We start from the raw sequence: 18,243 nt of genomic DNA on the forward strand, positions 1-18,243 counted from the left end.
TGCGCCGCTCACTCCCGCCGTAACACACACAATAGACGACTGAGAAAATCACTCAAGAGGAGGCAAGATGGCTGAATCCAATGAGTGTTTCAATATTGGCAGCACAGTTAGTTGCAAAACTTGCTTCGGCGAAGAGCTGCAAGGCGAGGTGGTGGCCTTCGACCCTCACGTCAAACTCCTCACCCTGAGTATCCTTTGTCAGCTGCAGTCTTCACTGACCTCAGGAGGCCAGGCACCTCCAGGCCTAGCATGGATGGTCACAAATTTTCTTGATAATTTTTATTTTTGTATAAAGAGCTGTGGCAGAGTTGTAGATGGCATAGAAAATGTAACGGTATTTACTGTTGTGTGACAAAATTTAACAGGACTTTTGATTGGGAAGTGAGTGAGTGAGAGAGTGAGAGCCACCAGCTTTTCCCAAGGACACTTCAAGCTTTGCAAGTGTACATATATATTGTATTAACTATTATTGCTCATCTCGGTGCCTATATTAGTATAAGATATTTAACAAAAGATATTTAAAATTTAATATGGTATATGTGTGATCAGCACACAGGTCATTTCATTCACAAATTATCACATGGAAAGCCATGTGATAATCCTACTTTGTAACTGGTACGATGGGTGCAAGTAAGTTTTACTCGTAACAGTTAACCAATCAATTTTAAAATCTACCTAACTTAACCCAACCAATCCAATCATCACTTAGCAATGGCTATGTTCTTGACTGACAATTAGGGATCCTGATTTTGAGAGAAACCAGGATCCTCTGATTGACAAGGATCCTGGTTTGAAGTTCTTGATTGATGGAAGATTTCAATCAGGACAAAAATGTGCCTAAATATTTTTGCCCCGATTGACAGGACAGAAATGGTTAGGCACATTTCTTTCAACCTAATGTTTTTGTTTACCTTGTAGTAAATCGGTACCTGGGAATTACGCAACTGTTGTTGGTTGCATCCTGGGGAAGGTCAGTAGTTCGACCTTGAGGGGACCTCGATACAAGCCTAAAAGCCCAGCTCAATAAAATCATCAGCACAAATGGGGGACATTTGACATCCCATTGACTTCCTGTCCTTGTCAAGGCCACTAGAGAAATAGTGGCCCTTGGGTAAATTCAGATACATATACAGGCTTCCTGCCCCCTGATAATGGGAATTAAACCCAACTTTACAAAGCTTAGCCTAATATAAACTAACCAAGCCTAATTTAGTTTCCTATTGTTCGGGACAGAACAGCTGTATTTGTTTATCGAGGTTTCACTTGACCAACTACTGACCTTTCAAGATGTAACTCAGAAAAAATATAGATCACTGTGCTACAGGTCAGATTCTAAATTAGAAACAGCAATGTGCTAAATAGTCATATGATTTGACCATCGGGTAACCTGGTACAACTACACTACAGTATACAATTGCTTCTGTCGCTTCATTTGAAGCTTCTGTTGGTAGGATTTGGGAGATTGAGTTACAGAGATGTGCTTGAGAAGAGAAAATACAATGTAGGCATGATGGCAGTGGGAAAAGCTGTAGTTACATTAATCTTGCTGGGAAATTAGATGAATATTTAAAATAAGTTAAATAGAGCATTGTATTCATGCAAAAGCCACTGAACATTTGGAGGCCAGGCCTCCAAATGTTCAGTGGCTTTTGGTCCATTTGTTTGAATAGTGGGATGGTACCTATAGTACTTCCATTTTTTCTAAAAATATTACGTTAATTTTTAATCCCATATGGAAGCTTGATATTTAAGTTGCACTAAATGGTTTGGCTATCTCTAATGTCTCATGTGAGTAAATTAATTTTCTTTTATATGCTAATTATAAACTATACATTAGGTATTTATTTGAGAACAATATTTAAAATCGGCTGTGGATAATACAGTAAATGATTTGGAAGTTTTTGCACCCAAAAGTTGTTGTTTGTGCATCTTAACTGTGCTTTATAATTACCATACCAGTATTACATATCAATTAGATATGTTTCTCCATGTGCTCTTCTCAACAATTGATTATTTTTATTAGTAAATAACTACAGTATACTTCCTTAACACAATACCTCAGAAGCAGCAGCAAGTAGTGGACGAACATCTTTATGTGACATACGCATGGTGAACCTTAGCTATGTTTCACAAGTTACTGTATTGAGGGAAGCGGCTGGATCCCCTTTACCCTCTCTCCCATCTCTAAATCTTGCTAAGGTTAATATTTTCACATTTTTGAGAAAGATTATGGTTATCAGAAGGTAAATTATATTATTGATTAGTAATCATATTCTCTCACATGTATGTGTGTATGTATTCATGCATGCATGAATTCTTTAAATATTGTGTTTTCTATTATAGTGTATTTTTTTGTAGATTATATTTATAAAATACTTACATTTATTTCATATAAATATTCAGTATAGTATGTATAAATGTATTGTGTTGAGGCAATTGCAAACTTTCTATAGGCTAGCAGTATGCATTGGATGAGTATCATGTCAAGCATAAATTATTCAATGTGTTTCCTTCTCAACAGCTTAATAGTCGTGCAAAGAGGAGCATAGAGGAAAAACAACGATTAATCCAGGCAATGCAGTCTGGGGTCTCTCCGGATGGCCAGAAGCTGTTCCTAACCATTTGTAAAACGTAAGATGCTCTGTTCTTAACACACTTTCTTCCTGGGAACACTGTACTCTTCTGGCAAGCATGGTACATTATAGCGAAGTGCATTAAACAAGCCATTCTAAACATTATCTTGATGATGCTGAAACATCTTGATATTTAACCTGAGCTCTTTATGCAAGATATGTAGACAATGAGTCACAATAACGTGGCTGAAGATATGAAGACTAAACCACACACCAGAAGGTGAGATGACAACGTTTCGGTCCGTCCTGGACCATTATCAAGTCGATTGTGGTGACTTGATAATGACAATCAACTTGATAATTGTCCAGGACGGACTGAAACGTCGTCGTCTCCTCATCTTCTGGTGTGTGGCTTAGTCTTCAAGATTTCATCTCTTCTAGATAGTACTGGGCTTCCTCACATTTTATTAACAATAGTCATTAAGAAAGATGTGGCAGAATGGAAGGTCAAGAGAAAGGACAGCACTGGAGAGATTGGTGTTTAGATCTTAAAGGAAGAGTTTTCAAGATAAAAATGCAGCTTATGGGAGAGGGAAGATCTTATCAATACCATGACTTTTCTAATGTGACTTTCCTTCCAATGGGAATTCTTGGTGGAAAAAGAAGTATCAGTAATGTAAATTGTAATACTTTATTCTTCTGTATGCCTCTGTCTCTCGTATCGTTAAAGTAGACAAAGTAATTAGGTGCTATAATTTTTAGTAGCAAAATGCAAGGCTTAACTCTTCAATATATTTATGAATATTGCTATTGTCTCATGCTTAAAGATATGAAAATGTTAGATGAAGAGAGGTTACATAATGCAGGTGATGAGTCACAATAACGTGGCTAAAGTATGTTGACCAGATCACACACTAGAAGGTGAAGGGACGACGACGTTTCGGTCTGTCCTGGACCATTCTCAAGTCGAACAATCGACTTGAGAATGGTCCAGGACGGACCGAAACGTCGTCATCCCTTCACCTTCTAGTGTGTGGTCTGGTCAACAGGTTACATAATATTCTACATAAGTCACTTTCCCCTGGAATGTGAAATAAAGACGATATACTGTACTGTACTGTATTTAATAAACATTAAATTATGTTTTCTTGTCAGCTATATTGCTGGGTCTAAACAGACTATCTGACAAAATCTTATATTGGATCTTATGAACAACAGCATTCCCAGTCTTGAAATTTCTGTAGCTACTTGGGTAATTGAGTTAATTAACCTGTTCAGACACATTGGAGGCTTTTGGCCAGTATGAGTCAAAATTAGATTCAATCTACATAGAATGGTATATGGTTTAAATATAACTTTTGAATTGCCTGCAATTAGGAATTGTTAATTGAATATATTACTTCACTGCTCATTAATAAGTCTAGTAATCTGAATATAATTTTACAAATCCAGAATCCTCAATCACTATCTTTAGTTGTGTATTGTAAAATCTTTAAATTCGAAAAAATTTACTTTTTGAAAAAAAGATATATACTGTAGTACTGTAGTATTAAAAGACGGTATAACAAAAAATTCAAGTGATTTTTGGACTTGTGTTTTATATCTAGGCATTGCAAATTATCATTGATTTATTTGTTACCTTGTTTGTAATAGCACGGTCTGTTGTAAAGTTTTAGTGTTGCTGTGTCTGTAAGTTCTTGCAATTAAGCCGCAAATGGGTATCTTCTCCATTTGTTTTAGCCAATTCCTTATTAGTGAAATGTTATGATTGCACATGAAGATCACACTTGGGTGCTAAGTCAAGGGAGGTAAAGGCAGTTCTCATTTGAGCAAGTAATTGTAAAAAATGGTGAAATTAAATTACTCTAATTATTTAGTTGAATAATTATCGTGGTGTTGATCCTTTCTTTTCAACTAAAAAAATTTTTGAATTGGTGAATTGCTGTCACTATTACAGGTATTCTCTTAAATTAATAAAATAATTATATAAATTAAAATAATTTTAAAACAGTATTGGTAAGTAGTTTTATTTTGCATATTAAACGACTGTTATATCCCATAAAAAATGTATTTGGTGGAGATCCTTTTTAAAGTCTCCAGGTTGTCATGTAAAAAACACTTAAACCTTATAACTGACCAGTACAGTAAACAGGGCAATACATTAAATGATTATAAAAAATCCATGTGAATCAAATAATAAGTACTGTACATTTAAGCATTTTGGAATATTTGACAGTAGTTCTAACTCGAGAATGGTAATTTAAGCCCGATAACAAAAATATTTGTCTTGATTAATACCTGTAATATCATTCTTAAAAATTAAATAAAAGTTATTAACATAATTAAGTTCGTTGCATTTTTGACCTCGGAGCAATTACAGTATCTAGAAAAACAAAATTTGAAATAAATGGCATGTTTGTTAGGATGAGGTATCATTTTAGTTTCTCTTTATTTGATTTTCATATTAGTTGACCCACATGAGCTGTCAATAAGCATAAATATTTTATAAAGACATTTTGAGGATTCTGCCAAATTTAGGATCAGTATATGACTTCTTTCGAAACTTGGGTTATGTAATGCTCCAACTATCATAGGGCATGGCCACCTGCTTAACCCTTTGATGCTCCATCTTCTAAGGGGTCATGACCATTAGTACTAACCTGTGGTGTTCCAGCTTTCAAGGGGGTATGGTCATCTGCATTAGTCTTTGGTGCTCAAGTTTCAAGTGAAGCATGACCACTTTAGTATTGATACTCTAAGGTCTTCACTGTTTTTGTTTTGTTCTTTATTTGTTTGTTACAACTTCCTAGAATTACGTAAAGGCACTTAAACTGTCCTTTTGAGTCTAGATAATATACATGGCATGCACATGATTAGGGGCCTAATTTACACAATTGAAATTTACTGGTGCAAAAGGTACTAGGAAAAATCCAATGATAATTGAGGATGCTATAAGAACAGCCACAGAATGTAATAAATATGTATATTTACAAGATAGTGTAAGAGATGAGGTGAAAGGATGAGTCTCGGAATAATCTTTTAACACTTCCTATATCACTCTCCTGTGTACAACTGTTGCCTCCATCTCTACCCCATGAAAGTGAGAAGTGTGGTCGTGCTGATGTAAGACATTGCTTGTACCACAGTTGATAGCTTCATTAGAGAACATGACAAGTTTTTCAAAGGTGCCTGATCAGCCAGGTAGTGATGGTTATGTTGGCTTGCAGGCTGCAAGCAGTAACAGATTGGCTGGTCATGCAGTTACTAGGAATCCTGGCCTCAGGCCATGGTGCGAGAGTAGAAGATTTCTCAAAATCATCTACAGGTAATATATAAATATGTATACCTATAAGTGGTATGTTCACTTGGACATTACCTTATTTATCTATTATTTGCAACTGATACCTATCGTATTTTAATTAAAATTGTTTTTTTTATTTAAAAATTCATCAGAATGACTGTCACATGTTTCAATTGCATGAGCTCCTTGAAAACCATTACAGTACATATATAACTTTTGAAACTCCCATGTGCAGGATAGAGGAGGTGACGTGGGTTGGGACCAACATCCTGGTGATGGGTCAGGTGCTCATCTCGGCTCCCTACATGCCAGAGAACGTCAGAGAACACAAGGAAGGCAAAGAAACTAATGCCAAGACTCTTGGTTATATCAGGAAAATAGTATGTGATGACTTGTACTTTGTTTTGTTGGAAATAAAAAAAATTTTATTTGAAGGACATTATGTTCATAGATGGTTATTATTTAACTTATTATATTCATTTTCATAATAGAACTATTGCTAAATATTTGTAATTTAAGGAACAGCAGTAATAAATAGATTTTGTCAACATTTATACTGCAGTTAAAATTAAGGTTGAAGATTAAGAAAAGTGTTAAGTTGATTTTCACAATGCCTTGAAACTGCACATCCCAGCAGTGAACCCTGGATTGAATTTGGAGTACTCTTTAACAGTCTGAAGACAAGAGTACCGTATATATGAGTGATAAATACTTACAATACAATACAATACAATACAATTTTATTTAGGTAAGGTACATACATACAATAAATATTTACAAGGATTGTTTAACTTATAGGTATAGCTAGTACATACAATGCCTAAAGCCACTATTACGCAAAGCGTTTCGGGCATTAATAATCACTTCATAATAATCACATTCTTAAAAGTTACCATGGTGTAGTGGTAAGACACTCTCCTGGCGTTTCGCGAGCGCTTTGTTCTGGGTTCGTATCCTGGCTTGGGAGAATTTATTAGGGATCAATCCTTAACTGTAGCCTCTGTTTACACAACAGTAAAATGGGTACCTGGTTGTTAAACGATTTGGTAGGTCGTATTCCGGGACCATAGGATTAAAGACTTGCCGAAACACTATGCATGCTAGTGGCTGTACAAGAATGTAAGAACTCTTGTATACAGTATATATATAAATAAATAAATATAATAAAAAAAAGCTGAAACAAAAAGTCACCTAATTTATGAATAGATTATATACAGGAAGGTGAATAGAAAAATAACTACTGTACACATAACACATTGGTAAGAGAAAAGGTTTCTGCAAAGTAAAAGTTGTTTGGATGTTGTTTAGTCACTGCACTGCGTACCTGGTTTCGGCAGAAACTTCATAGTGCAATTGTCAAGGACATATTTTTGTTTTTATAAATGTTTAGGTAAAGTTAATGTCAAAAGGTTTCCAAACTCGACTATTTTCATTTCAAAACAGTGATGAAAACATTAAAAAATGTTCAAATATAGCCTAATTAACCAAAAAAAAAAGCACAACTCTCAGTACATTGGTTAAGAAGAGTAGCACAGAATTATGAGACTCGAACTTACTAACAGCAGATTGTAGGCAGTGTTCAGTAGTATATATATTAACACAAATGTAACTGTGAAATATGTTTATGAGAAATGAATGACCCCCCAGCATGGGAGATGAGTGACATTAATAATAATTCATTGTGTCCGGGAACAGGCAGTCAATGTATATATCAATGAGAAAATCCACAGGAGCTGTGATGAGGATTTGAACCTATGCGCTGGGTATTCCCAGATTCACACTCTTTAACGACTACGCAACAACATGGCAAAATACAGTAATTGCAACCTGGGGTGCTACTGCATCCTCGAGATTTCCTGAGGCTTCCACTAAAGGCGAACCAGGGTTTCGCACAATTCCTCCAATTGCATGGGAGGAATTGTGTAAAATCCTGGTTCGACTTCAGTGCAAGCCTCGGAGGTCCAATAGCACCCCAGGTTGCAATTCTTTTCCCTTGTCGTGGCGTAGTTATTTAGAGCATGCATCTGCGAACACCCAGTGCATAGGTTTGAATCCTCATCATGGCTCCTGTGGATTTTCTCATTGATATATCTCAATAATGTGATTTTTCTGTGTATGTATGTATATATACACATATTAGGCTTATATTGTTCCCTCTCAGGGTGTGCAACCCCACAACAAGCTGTGAATAGGTGCATTAGGTGATAGAAAAGCACCGAACCATTTCTGTCCTGCCCGGGATTCAGACCCTGAATTCCCGATTATGAGTCAAGAATGAGCATCACTGTAAAAGGGTGGCATTCTGATTATCTCATCTAAGCATTACTTGCTAATCATTCCTTTACAGTTCTTGCCAAGTTTCTGTAGTTATGTTTATAATGTTTATTGGCAACTTAAGTATTGTGACATAGTTATCAAACTCGTCACAAAAAGATATTTGATAACCCATAAATTGAATATGTGTGGGTTTTTTTCCAAGTAACATTTATTCATGTATTTACAGGTGGATAAATTCCATAAGGACCAGCAATCACTCCCTTTGAACAATGGGACAAGTGCAACACCAGTAGTAGCAGAAGTACAGCCAGTGTCACAGTGAGATATATGACTTAACCTCGGGCATGTACAACATCAAGGTGGGAGATGGAGGCTCTCCCAAGTGAATGTGCTCCATTATTTTAATAATTGCCACAATGTAAGTGCAGGCCACTCATCAAGGTCATAGTGTGAGAGTCAACAGATTTATGAATAACTGATGATCATGACAGATCAAGTTTGAATGTGATGAAAGTTGAAAAGTGCAATTTATTATTTTTTTATACTGGGCCATGGTTTTTACCAGCTATCCTTGTTCTTTGTCTATGGGTGATTATAAGACACTTGGGTCTTGGATATTTCACATTGTCACTCTTGTATACTGTTGAACCCTCATAACACCTATGTCTTTAGTGAATATTAAGTATCTCAAGTTGGTATTTTAAGTAACAATACCAAGATTATTAGTACTGAATGTTGCTTATTACAAAGATATGTGACAATACTGAGTGAAAGTCGTATACAGACAGTCTATTTAAAGCATTTTTGACACTGCATAGATTAATGGGAGAGGAATCTCTCTCTTTTTTTTTTTTTTTTTTTTTTTTTTTTTTCTCTCTATGTGAACATTTACCGTCTGTTGACCAGACCACACACTAGAAAGTGAAGGGACTACGACGTTTCGGTCCGTCTTGGACCATTCTCAAGTTGATCGACTTGAGAATGGGTCCAGGATGGACCGAAACATCGTCGTCCCGTCACTTTCTAGTGTGTGATCTGGTCAACATACTTCAGCCACGTTATTGTGACTCATCGCCTGCATTTACCGTCTTGTGAGCACTACTGAATTGCGGAGTTTCTGTTACCAAGTTTCTGACTGGAACAGATTCAATCTTAAAAATGGCACAAATTCAATCTTAAAGAGTGCTTTTCCTTTGATTCTAAAAGCAATGACACATCACATATATTGTACAAATGTTAGGTTGTCACACCAAAGTGAACTCGCAGGTCATCTTCAATAGTTTGTCAACAAGGTTTTCTCTTAAGGAGGTACAGTATAGCTATTGTTCGGGTATTATTATATTAGACCTTTCTTTGTGTCCATTATATGATTTGGTGCAAAAAATTGTCTCTGAAAAATTGTGAGAAGCGTGTGTATAATTGGTAGTGAAAATGGCAAACTTACCAGTAGGTATTGTAACTCCATAGTTGCATCCAGTTGACAGGTATCATGACTCCAGACTTGCATCCAGTTGACAGGTATCGTAACTCCAGACTTGCAACGCATTTTAAAGCTGTCTATTATAATATGAAAGATACAAAAGTTTTCTTTATTTTGGTTCTGTAGCTTGCCAAATTATAATAATATATAAATGCATTTCTTTGGAGTGTTAGACAAATGTCTAAATATATATATACATATATATATTTATTTCCTAGTAACAATTTAAGAACTAAAGTGTGTTTTCATCTTGAAATATTATTCTGGAAATCATTGCACCTATAACAAACCTCTCCAACCAGGTAAATCTTCTGGTAACACATAATTATGCTTGCTGGTTAATGCTGCAGTGTTTTCATTTATACTGTTTTAGAATTTGCTTTCATAGTAATGAATTTTGCATCTAGCTTTAAAACATTATAATTTCTTTAACAGAAAACACTATTGTATTGTACATACAGTACTGTATACATTTTCATGACACTTCACCACATAGTGACGTTAATGTTTGTTTGCATTACAATTCTATAATTTGTTTTAAAAGGAATAACACCTCAGGTTCAGCTATTGTCAAGATTCCATTTGTAAATTTTGCTTCCTAAGTTTAATTTCTGTTATATATATTTTCTGCTTGATAATATAAATCATGCATTTCTTACACATTCTCACAGTATAATCTGTTACAGAATTCTTGTGAATACTGTATTTAATAGATTTGTTATCCTCACTCAGTGTATTGAGACTAAAGTTATAATTTTCTTTATTACTTATTGCTGGTTCTAGTTGACGAAGATTTTGTTGATGCACGTGCTGGATTAATGGGAGAAAATTACTGATACCAACTATAACAAATATGTTAAAAAAGTTGAATAAATTAATGCTTCTTATTCTGCTGTTTGGAGGATTCACGACAATAAGACCAAAATAAAGGGCATGAAGAATTGTAAAGTTTACAATGGAAACTTTAATTTATAATTTATGTTTTAATCATCACTATGCTGTTTTCCCCACATAAGGAATTATAGGAATAAAATTTAAACGTGTAGAATGTAATGGCCAACATTTTGCACCACCATTGACACTCGCAGGCATCACAATCTGAATATTTTGCATTATAATCCTCACTCACGAGTATAATATTATGAAAAAAATATTAGTTGTGGTGAATAAATATGTGGTGAATGGTTGTGGCTTACTTTCAAATTTGTTATTTGCATGTTAACACATTTGGCAAGGTTTTTAAAGTCTAAACCCTTATGGATAACTAGAATTCAGATGCTTTAAATTAAAAGCCTGATAATAATTGCTACTTGGTCTTCATATATGATGAATAAGTAATTCACATTTTGTGAAAGTTAATTTTAAGTCATTAGAATAATGCCTTGTCCATAAAATAGCATTTATAGCTTTCCATTTGATAGCAAAATTGTTCATGGCTTGGAAAACATTTTGAATTTGCAAATTTGTCCTTAAATCAGTATATTTTTGGCTAGCTCAATTTTTTACACTTTTTCAGCTTATTCAAAAGTAGCAATGCTTTTTCCTTGAATTTTTTTTTTGAATTTCTAATTATAATGTTCCCTGTTTATTATCATCACGGTACTGTACTAGTAGTTACTTACATTTTTTGATAATTAGCGAGTCAGAATTCCACAGGTGTATGTACTGTAAAAGCATATATTTACGTGGCATTGGTAGTTTCATGAATCTGTATTTAATTTTATTTCTTTGACTTACTCAAGTTCAGTATCGATTATGAGTTTATGAAGACACTAGTTATTTATCTGACTATGCTAGGGGTATGTAATCTCACCTAGATTTAATACTTAAAAAAAATTGCTGGGTGTTGGCGTGTAGTAACTTGGGGAATTGTAGGCTGACCAGGTTATTCAGGGGGAATTGTAGGCTGACCAGGTTATTCAGGGGGAATTGTAGGCTGACCAGGTTATTCAGGGGGAATTGTAGGCTGACCAGGTTATTCAGAGGGAATTGTAGGCTGACCAGGTTATTCAGGGGGAATTGTAGGCTGACCAGGTTATTCAGGGGGAATTGTAGGCTGACCAGGTTATTCAGGGGGAATTGTAGGATGACCGGGTTATTCAGGGGGAATTGTAGGATGACCGGGTTATTCAGGGGGAATTGTAGGATGACCGGGTTATTCAGGGAGAATTGTAGGCTGACCAGGTTATTCAGGGGGAATTGTAGGCTGACCAGGTTATTCAGGGGGAATTGTAGGATGACCGGGTATTCAGGGGGAATTGTAGGATGACCGGGTTATTCAGGGGGAATTGTAGGATGACTGGGTTATTCAGGGGGAATTGTAGGATGACCGGGTATTCAGGGGGAATTGTAGGATGACCGGGTTATTCAGGGGGAATTGTAGGATGACCGGGTTATTCAGGGGGAATTGTAGGATGACCGGGTTATTCAGGGGGAATTGTAGGATGACCGGGTTATTCAGGGGGAATTGTAGGATGACCGGGTTATTCAGGGGGAATTGTAGGATGACCAGGTTATTCAGGGAGAGGGGGGAGATTACTTACTCATGTTAAGGTTGGTGAGGCACGTGTGCAGAGTGCTGGAGTCTTGTGCTGTATAGTTGGTGTCAAAGAACTCCTCATGGATATATATACAGTGCCTAATAATGAAGTGTGTTAGGCTGTTTTATGTGAGTTTTTATATGACCTTGTTATTTCCTACAATATTTCTTGAGGATCATACTCCATTGTTAATAATACTGTGCACTTGTACATGTATGTGCATATATTCATGAATGTTTATATATACTGTACATGTATGTGTGCACATATTCAGGTATACATGCAATTATATGTATACATATATATGCATGTATACATGTATGTACACACATGCAGGTATGTGCACACATTCACATGCATGTGTACACTAAGAAACATATATATGCACACATAATCATATACACACTCATGTATACACATTTTTATACAGCTTTAAAGGCAAATATGGCCAAAATAATATAATAGGTGAGTAATGAGAGGCATATACATACATATACATGCATACATGTTTACACATACATGCATTTAACGCACATTGTTTCAAAAGTGTGACTCCCGAGTGTAATCTAAATGATTCTAGACCAAGCTGTGTTCATCTGTTGTGTTAGCATTCCACCATATGGATATCTTTTGACAGCATTATTTGCCCCCTACAGCCATTGACGTTTTATATTATTTCCTTTCTTAATTTCTATGAAGGATGTTTTGTACTGTGAGGAGTTGAATTGTACATTGTCTTTGGTTACACTTTTTGTATTGTTCAGTAGTAATATAATAGCTAGTTTTTATAACTTTGACAAAAGTAATTTAGGACCATGGATATACAGCAGGTGTACGAGGCAAATTTTGAGTCATATTTAATTAATCATGGAATATAACTTGAGTGATATAATGTTCATTATACATGTATATTGGACAGTTTCTACATGGCCGCAGGCTCTTTTGCGACTTGTGGTGATGTGTTTTCACAGAAACAGCCCTTAAAAATAGTTGAGTGATAAGAATCAAATTGATTGTTTATATTTAAATAATTTCACTAGGAGTTATATTTGGTGTTTAGCATTGCTCAGTTATTAATTCATTTGGAATATTAAATATTTATAGTTCACATGTAGCACTTACATTTTTTGTTTATATATAAATGAAGGAGTTATAAAATAATGAGTTTCTTTGCTTATGCTACAATAAATAATATTGTAATGGAATAAATGTTGGATGATGATTTCCCAATAAAAGAAATAACTTGCAGGCTTCAAAAAAATAAAAACTGACCAAAATAAAATTAATTGTAATGTGAGTGACATTTTATACATATAATGATTGTTTTACCAGGAGTTATAGGTGAATGCTCCCTTTCTTCCCTTCTGCACTCCAAGCTGTCACTTAATAAGTGTGATAGAAAGTTTGATTAACATGTTACAAATAGTAAATACAATGCATGCAATAATACATTACATTTTTCTCCTTATTGTTTCTGTGGATTGTATTGGATCATAATCATTGGGTGTGTTCCAGTTTGCAAATACTGTATAAAAATATTTTACAGTAGAAGCTTCAAATTCCAGTCCAAGACTAGTGTCATGGTACACTTTTGATTATTCAGATATAATTTTCAGTTTTACTATTAATTTCGAAATATTGTTCGTTGTTTGATGATGTTACATCAATTTAGAATAATGAAACATGTTTTGGATGTCCATGTGGAGCTTTGGTGCTTCACAGACTACACAGTGGAGACGTAATAGTACACACTGTACACGTTAGGCTGTTTTACTCATATTTACCACACCTCTCATGTTGTGTATTACACTGCCCTTCACTACATGACAAGTATCAAAGTGAACTTTATACATTCTTTAATGGTGCACTCATCATTTACTCTTGCAAGACTAATTGTATGTGATTACATGCCAAGTTAAAAATGTAACATTATTTGTACATATAACAAACTATATGACTAAACATGGTAAGCAAGGATCATTGTGCATAACAGCCAAAGCATTTTTGTATATTTTAAATTTTTTTTCTATGATATTAACATGCTCTTGATAATATTCACATATTATAATGACTATATAAATTGCTTGATTCCTCAATACATGTACTGTATATACTGTTTGCAGTATATATATTGAGGCACATTTAGGTAAGGTTTGCCAATTTAATTTTTTTTTAATTTTGAACTAAAACTATCCTCAAGTTAAAATAACGGAAAATTGTGTTTTTATAAATAATCTTGGCTTGTTAGGTGACTTGCTATTAGGTACGATATAATGTATATACACAGGTATATGTATATACTGTATTATGATTATTTTTATTTACATTCCCAATAATGATATTTAAGAAAGTCATCTTTTTGCAGAATATTCATAATGTTAAATTAACTAAATTACTGAGACTGATTTAAGAGTTAAGCAATATTGTCATAAAAAAAGTAAATAATGTTCTGTAATAAGTTACCGTCTCAGAAACACTGAATACAGTACTGTAGCATATAGCTACCAAACATCATTTATTAGAAATATTGAAGTTTAACGAGATTCATATAAAATTGCTTCCAGTAAGCATTTTTTTTTTCTACACAAGTTTTTGCAGCAGAAAAAAATTTGTATTGAATTCTACATTTTGGTTTGATGATATAAGTTACACTCTTATTTAGAAATTTCGTTTGTGTTTAATAGATTAAAAGTTTAACGTGTATCAATAATACAAGAACAATTCTGTACTAAGTACTGAAGTGAAAATTTCAAATGATGTGATTTTTTTTTGGTCCCGATATGTATGTGATTAGTTTTCTGGTTCATAAAGAATTTCAGTGATATGATCAATTATATTTTGGCACATTCATGTTAGTAAAAATTGTATTGTTGGTGAAGTTTTTTTTTTAAGCATTAGTAACAGTAGTCGACCATTCATGTGTGCCATACTGACCATAAGTACACAAAAGAGGAGGGAAGTAGCATTTACTTCAGATATTTTTTCAAATAAAGTTGCAAAGTAACAACAACCCCCCTCCCAATGCCCCCAATCCCCTCCCCTCCCCCCCTCATTATCATCATCATATCTAATTTGATATCATATATCTATATCTAATTTGATAACATGCATCATATCATATATCTAATTTGAAGGTTATGTGCCTTTACTTTCAATTAAAGTCAAGTATCTAATAATGAACTGAATAATTTCTTACAACAAGCTTTAAGGAAATTTGGAAATAGTGCTTTGTTGTTGCCTGCAATTGTTTATCAATAATCTGTAAACAGCTTGTGTTCATGGGGCTTGTGTGTGCCTGTTTAAAAGTTCATTGTTAAAATTTTGTAGGGCTCATCACATTGGGTTACTAAGTAAGGACATGAAGGTCACTTCTGTACCATTTGCCCAAAAAGTATATTAAAATTGAGCATTAAATTTTCAAATTTTCAGGATCTCATTCTAAATCTTTTTTTTTTTTTTTTTTTTTTTTTACTTGTGATGAAAGAAATTGAGAAAATGTTAGTCACTGGTAGAATACCTCTTAAGTAGATGTAAGTAGGAGCAAAAGGGGGAACGCAAAATATAAAAGTGAAAAGCAGTGTTAGGTTGTGTTGGAGAATGTGTGATCTAACATTGATGAGCTACATTATATATGTGGTGCAAACGGACTGGTAGGCAGTTCAATGAAAAAGGTACTGTAGATATATAGAAACTTGACTGTAGCTGAAGTTTTTAGCCAGCTTTCTTTTTTTTTTTTTTTTTTTTATACTTGAGAATGTCGGTGTAAATGGGATGTTTTAAGAAAGTCATGGAACTACCATAATAATTTTTAAAATACTAATAATGACATAAGGTGCATTGATGTTTTTACAGATGTCTTAAAGAAAGACGAGAGTAACGTTTACTGAATTACATATTGGTTTGTTTCGCTGACAAGCAGCAGGGTTATGATTATGCATGACATTAATTGCAGTATATCATGAATTTGTGACTATTGAATATTTATAAGAATTGTGAAATAATGTGTGTAAATGTAAACTGCATCATGAGAAATTCAGAACCATATATGACATTAAAATATGTAGCTGTACTTGTGTCTTTCAAGACTAACACAACACTTAGATGTGACCAGCACATATGGATGGAAAATGTTTTTCTATTTAGTACATGTAGAATGTAACTCAAGCTGGTATTAAGATATTATTGGTAAATATATATCAATGAGGTAATTATTGTTGTTGCCAAGAGCAAAGACTGATGACAATTTGAAAAGCAGTGTGTGAGAAGAACTGTTGTTAACAACTTTTCATGTACCATCATTCCTGTTACCACGTGGTGGTTCACTCTGCACCGAGGTAATAAGAAAATGTTTTAGAATCAGTTGTGACCAATTTGTTATATTTTTATTACATTTATACTTCTAAATATAATTTAACTTCATGTTTTTGAAGATGTAATGTGAATACAAACCTCATTCTCTTCAAAATATAATTGCCAATCTATTGAGAAATTTATCTCAAAACTGACATCACCCAAATGCTTAGGTACAGTATAGTAGTTGAAAGTGTACAATAAATGTCTAGTGTTAATATTAAAACTGAAATGCTGACATGAAAACATGCCAACCAACTATTAACACACTTTAGTGCTTAAAATGAAGACATAGGTTATGATCCCACAGACAAGGACTTGGATTAAATGCAAATTGTAAAAGATTCTTTATACTTGTTATTGCTTTGTAATCCTTTTCTCAAGTGCCCAGCACACATAATTTGTTTAGAAAGGCCTGAGGATTCAGGCAACAATGTTGATAAGATATCAGAATTTATTTTGTGAATGTGAATAAATTTATTTTGGAGTAATGTTTGCTATTCTTGAGTATAACTAGAGACGTTGAGGTACAAGTATGGAATATTCTCTCCATTTCATCGTCACTTCCCACTGTGTATATATTGTATCCACAAAATACAAATCTCTTATGGGAATACCTTCAATGGAATTTTCATATCTTCATAGGAAACATGAGGAAGGTGTGAAGTCATTACAGTAGCAGCATGCAACATCTGAAGGATAGTAGAATGTATGTAGTGCATGGTGAGTATGTTAGGTGGTTAGCACATAACTGACTGGATGTATGGAGCATAAAAATATTTTAAGAACGCTGGCTTAGTATACAGATTACACAGTAGATGCTTTTTGGTTGACATGCTCTACTGTATAATTAGGAGCCCTAGGCCTGGTTGTTCTTTGGTACCGTTGTTGTCCCACAAAGTGTCGATACAAATATTGATTTGTTTGTACACTTGAATGTGGAATAAGCTATATTGTTATAATTTTTTATGATAAATATGAGAAGTTCAAAACAAAGGTGTATAATGAGTGGAATAAATAAGAAAAGCTATGCATCCCACTCTGTTGCCAATATTATTTATAATTGTTTCTTATTGAATATAAGATTTTTTTATAAAAGGACACTAATAGATAAAAGTAAAAAGTTAAAATACAAGAACAAATTGCAGTCTTAGTGAAGAATGGTTGATGATTTGTAACTTATGAATTGTATAAACTGTCAGTAAAGACATAGAGCTATATAGCGGATTTCTTTAACCTTTGAGCTGATTGGTAGATATACCTGTCGTGGGGTGGAGGTGGGGGCAGAGCCATCTTACCACATCAGCCCGATGGGCACTTGCCCAGGGCCCCCACAACCATAGGACATGTTCATTATGGAAGCAGAATGTTTAAATATTTAGGTCTTGTTGCAAGCAAACTTGTATAATATAACCCTACATCCTGGTGTGGGACTAAATATTAAAGATATATATTTCCAGGTGAATAACCTTTTCAGCAGAAATGAAACAATGTTTTGAGTGGAGCACAGAAGAGGAAGAGTGTTGCAGAGAAGGAGACAATAGGAAAACTTTCAAAACTAACATTGTAGCTCAACACAGGTGCAACTAGTCTTAACATTCCTTCAGATATAGCATCCACATCTACATCCATTCCTGCTACCAATCATCCAGTTTTAGCAGACATACCATCATTGCCTGTTGCTGCTACTGGTGACATTTTACAAGAGGAAATGTCCAAATC

General features: G+C 34.3%; 1 protein-coding gene across 1 annotated transcript; it reads left to right on the forward strand.

Moving 5' to 3' along the window:
- Window positions 1–30: 30 nt before the first annotated feature.
- LOC123745334 (protein LSM12) lies at window positions 31–17,741 on the forward strand. The gene is made up of 6 exons (XM_045725806.2): window positions 31–188; window positions 2,063–2,199; window positions 2,522–2,631; window positions 6,110–6,254; window positions 8,378–8,569; window positions 17,167–17,741. Exons 1-5 carry the CDS (start codon window positions 68–70, stop codon window positions 8,471–8,473), a joined length of 609 nt encoding a protein of 202 aa, XP_045581762.1. The 5' UTR covers window positions 31–67; the 3' UTR covers window positions 8,474–8,569; window positions 17,167–17,741.
- Window positions 17,742–18,243: the final 502 nt, after the last annotated feature.

The sequence above is a fragment of the Procambarus clarkii genome, chromosome 44, assembly GCF_040958095.1.
Source record: "Procambarus clarkii isolate CNS0578487 chromosome 44, FALCON_Pclarkii_2.0, whole genome shotgun sequence".
In the NCBI taxonomy this organism is placed as follows: Eukaryota; Metazoa; Arthropoda; class Malacostraca; order Decapoda; family Cambaridae; genus Procambarus; species Procambarus clarkii.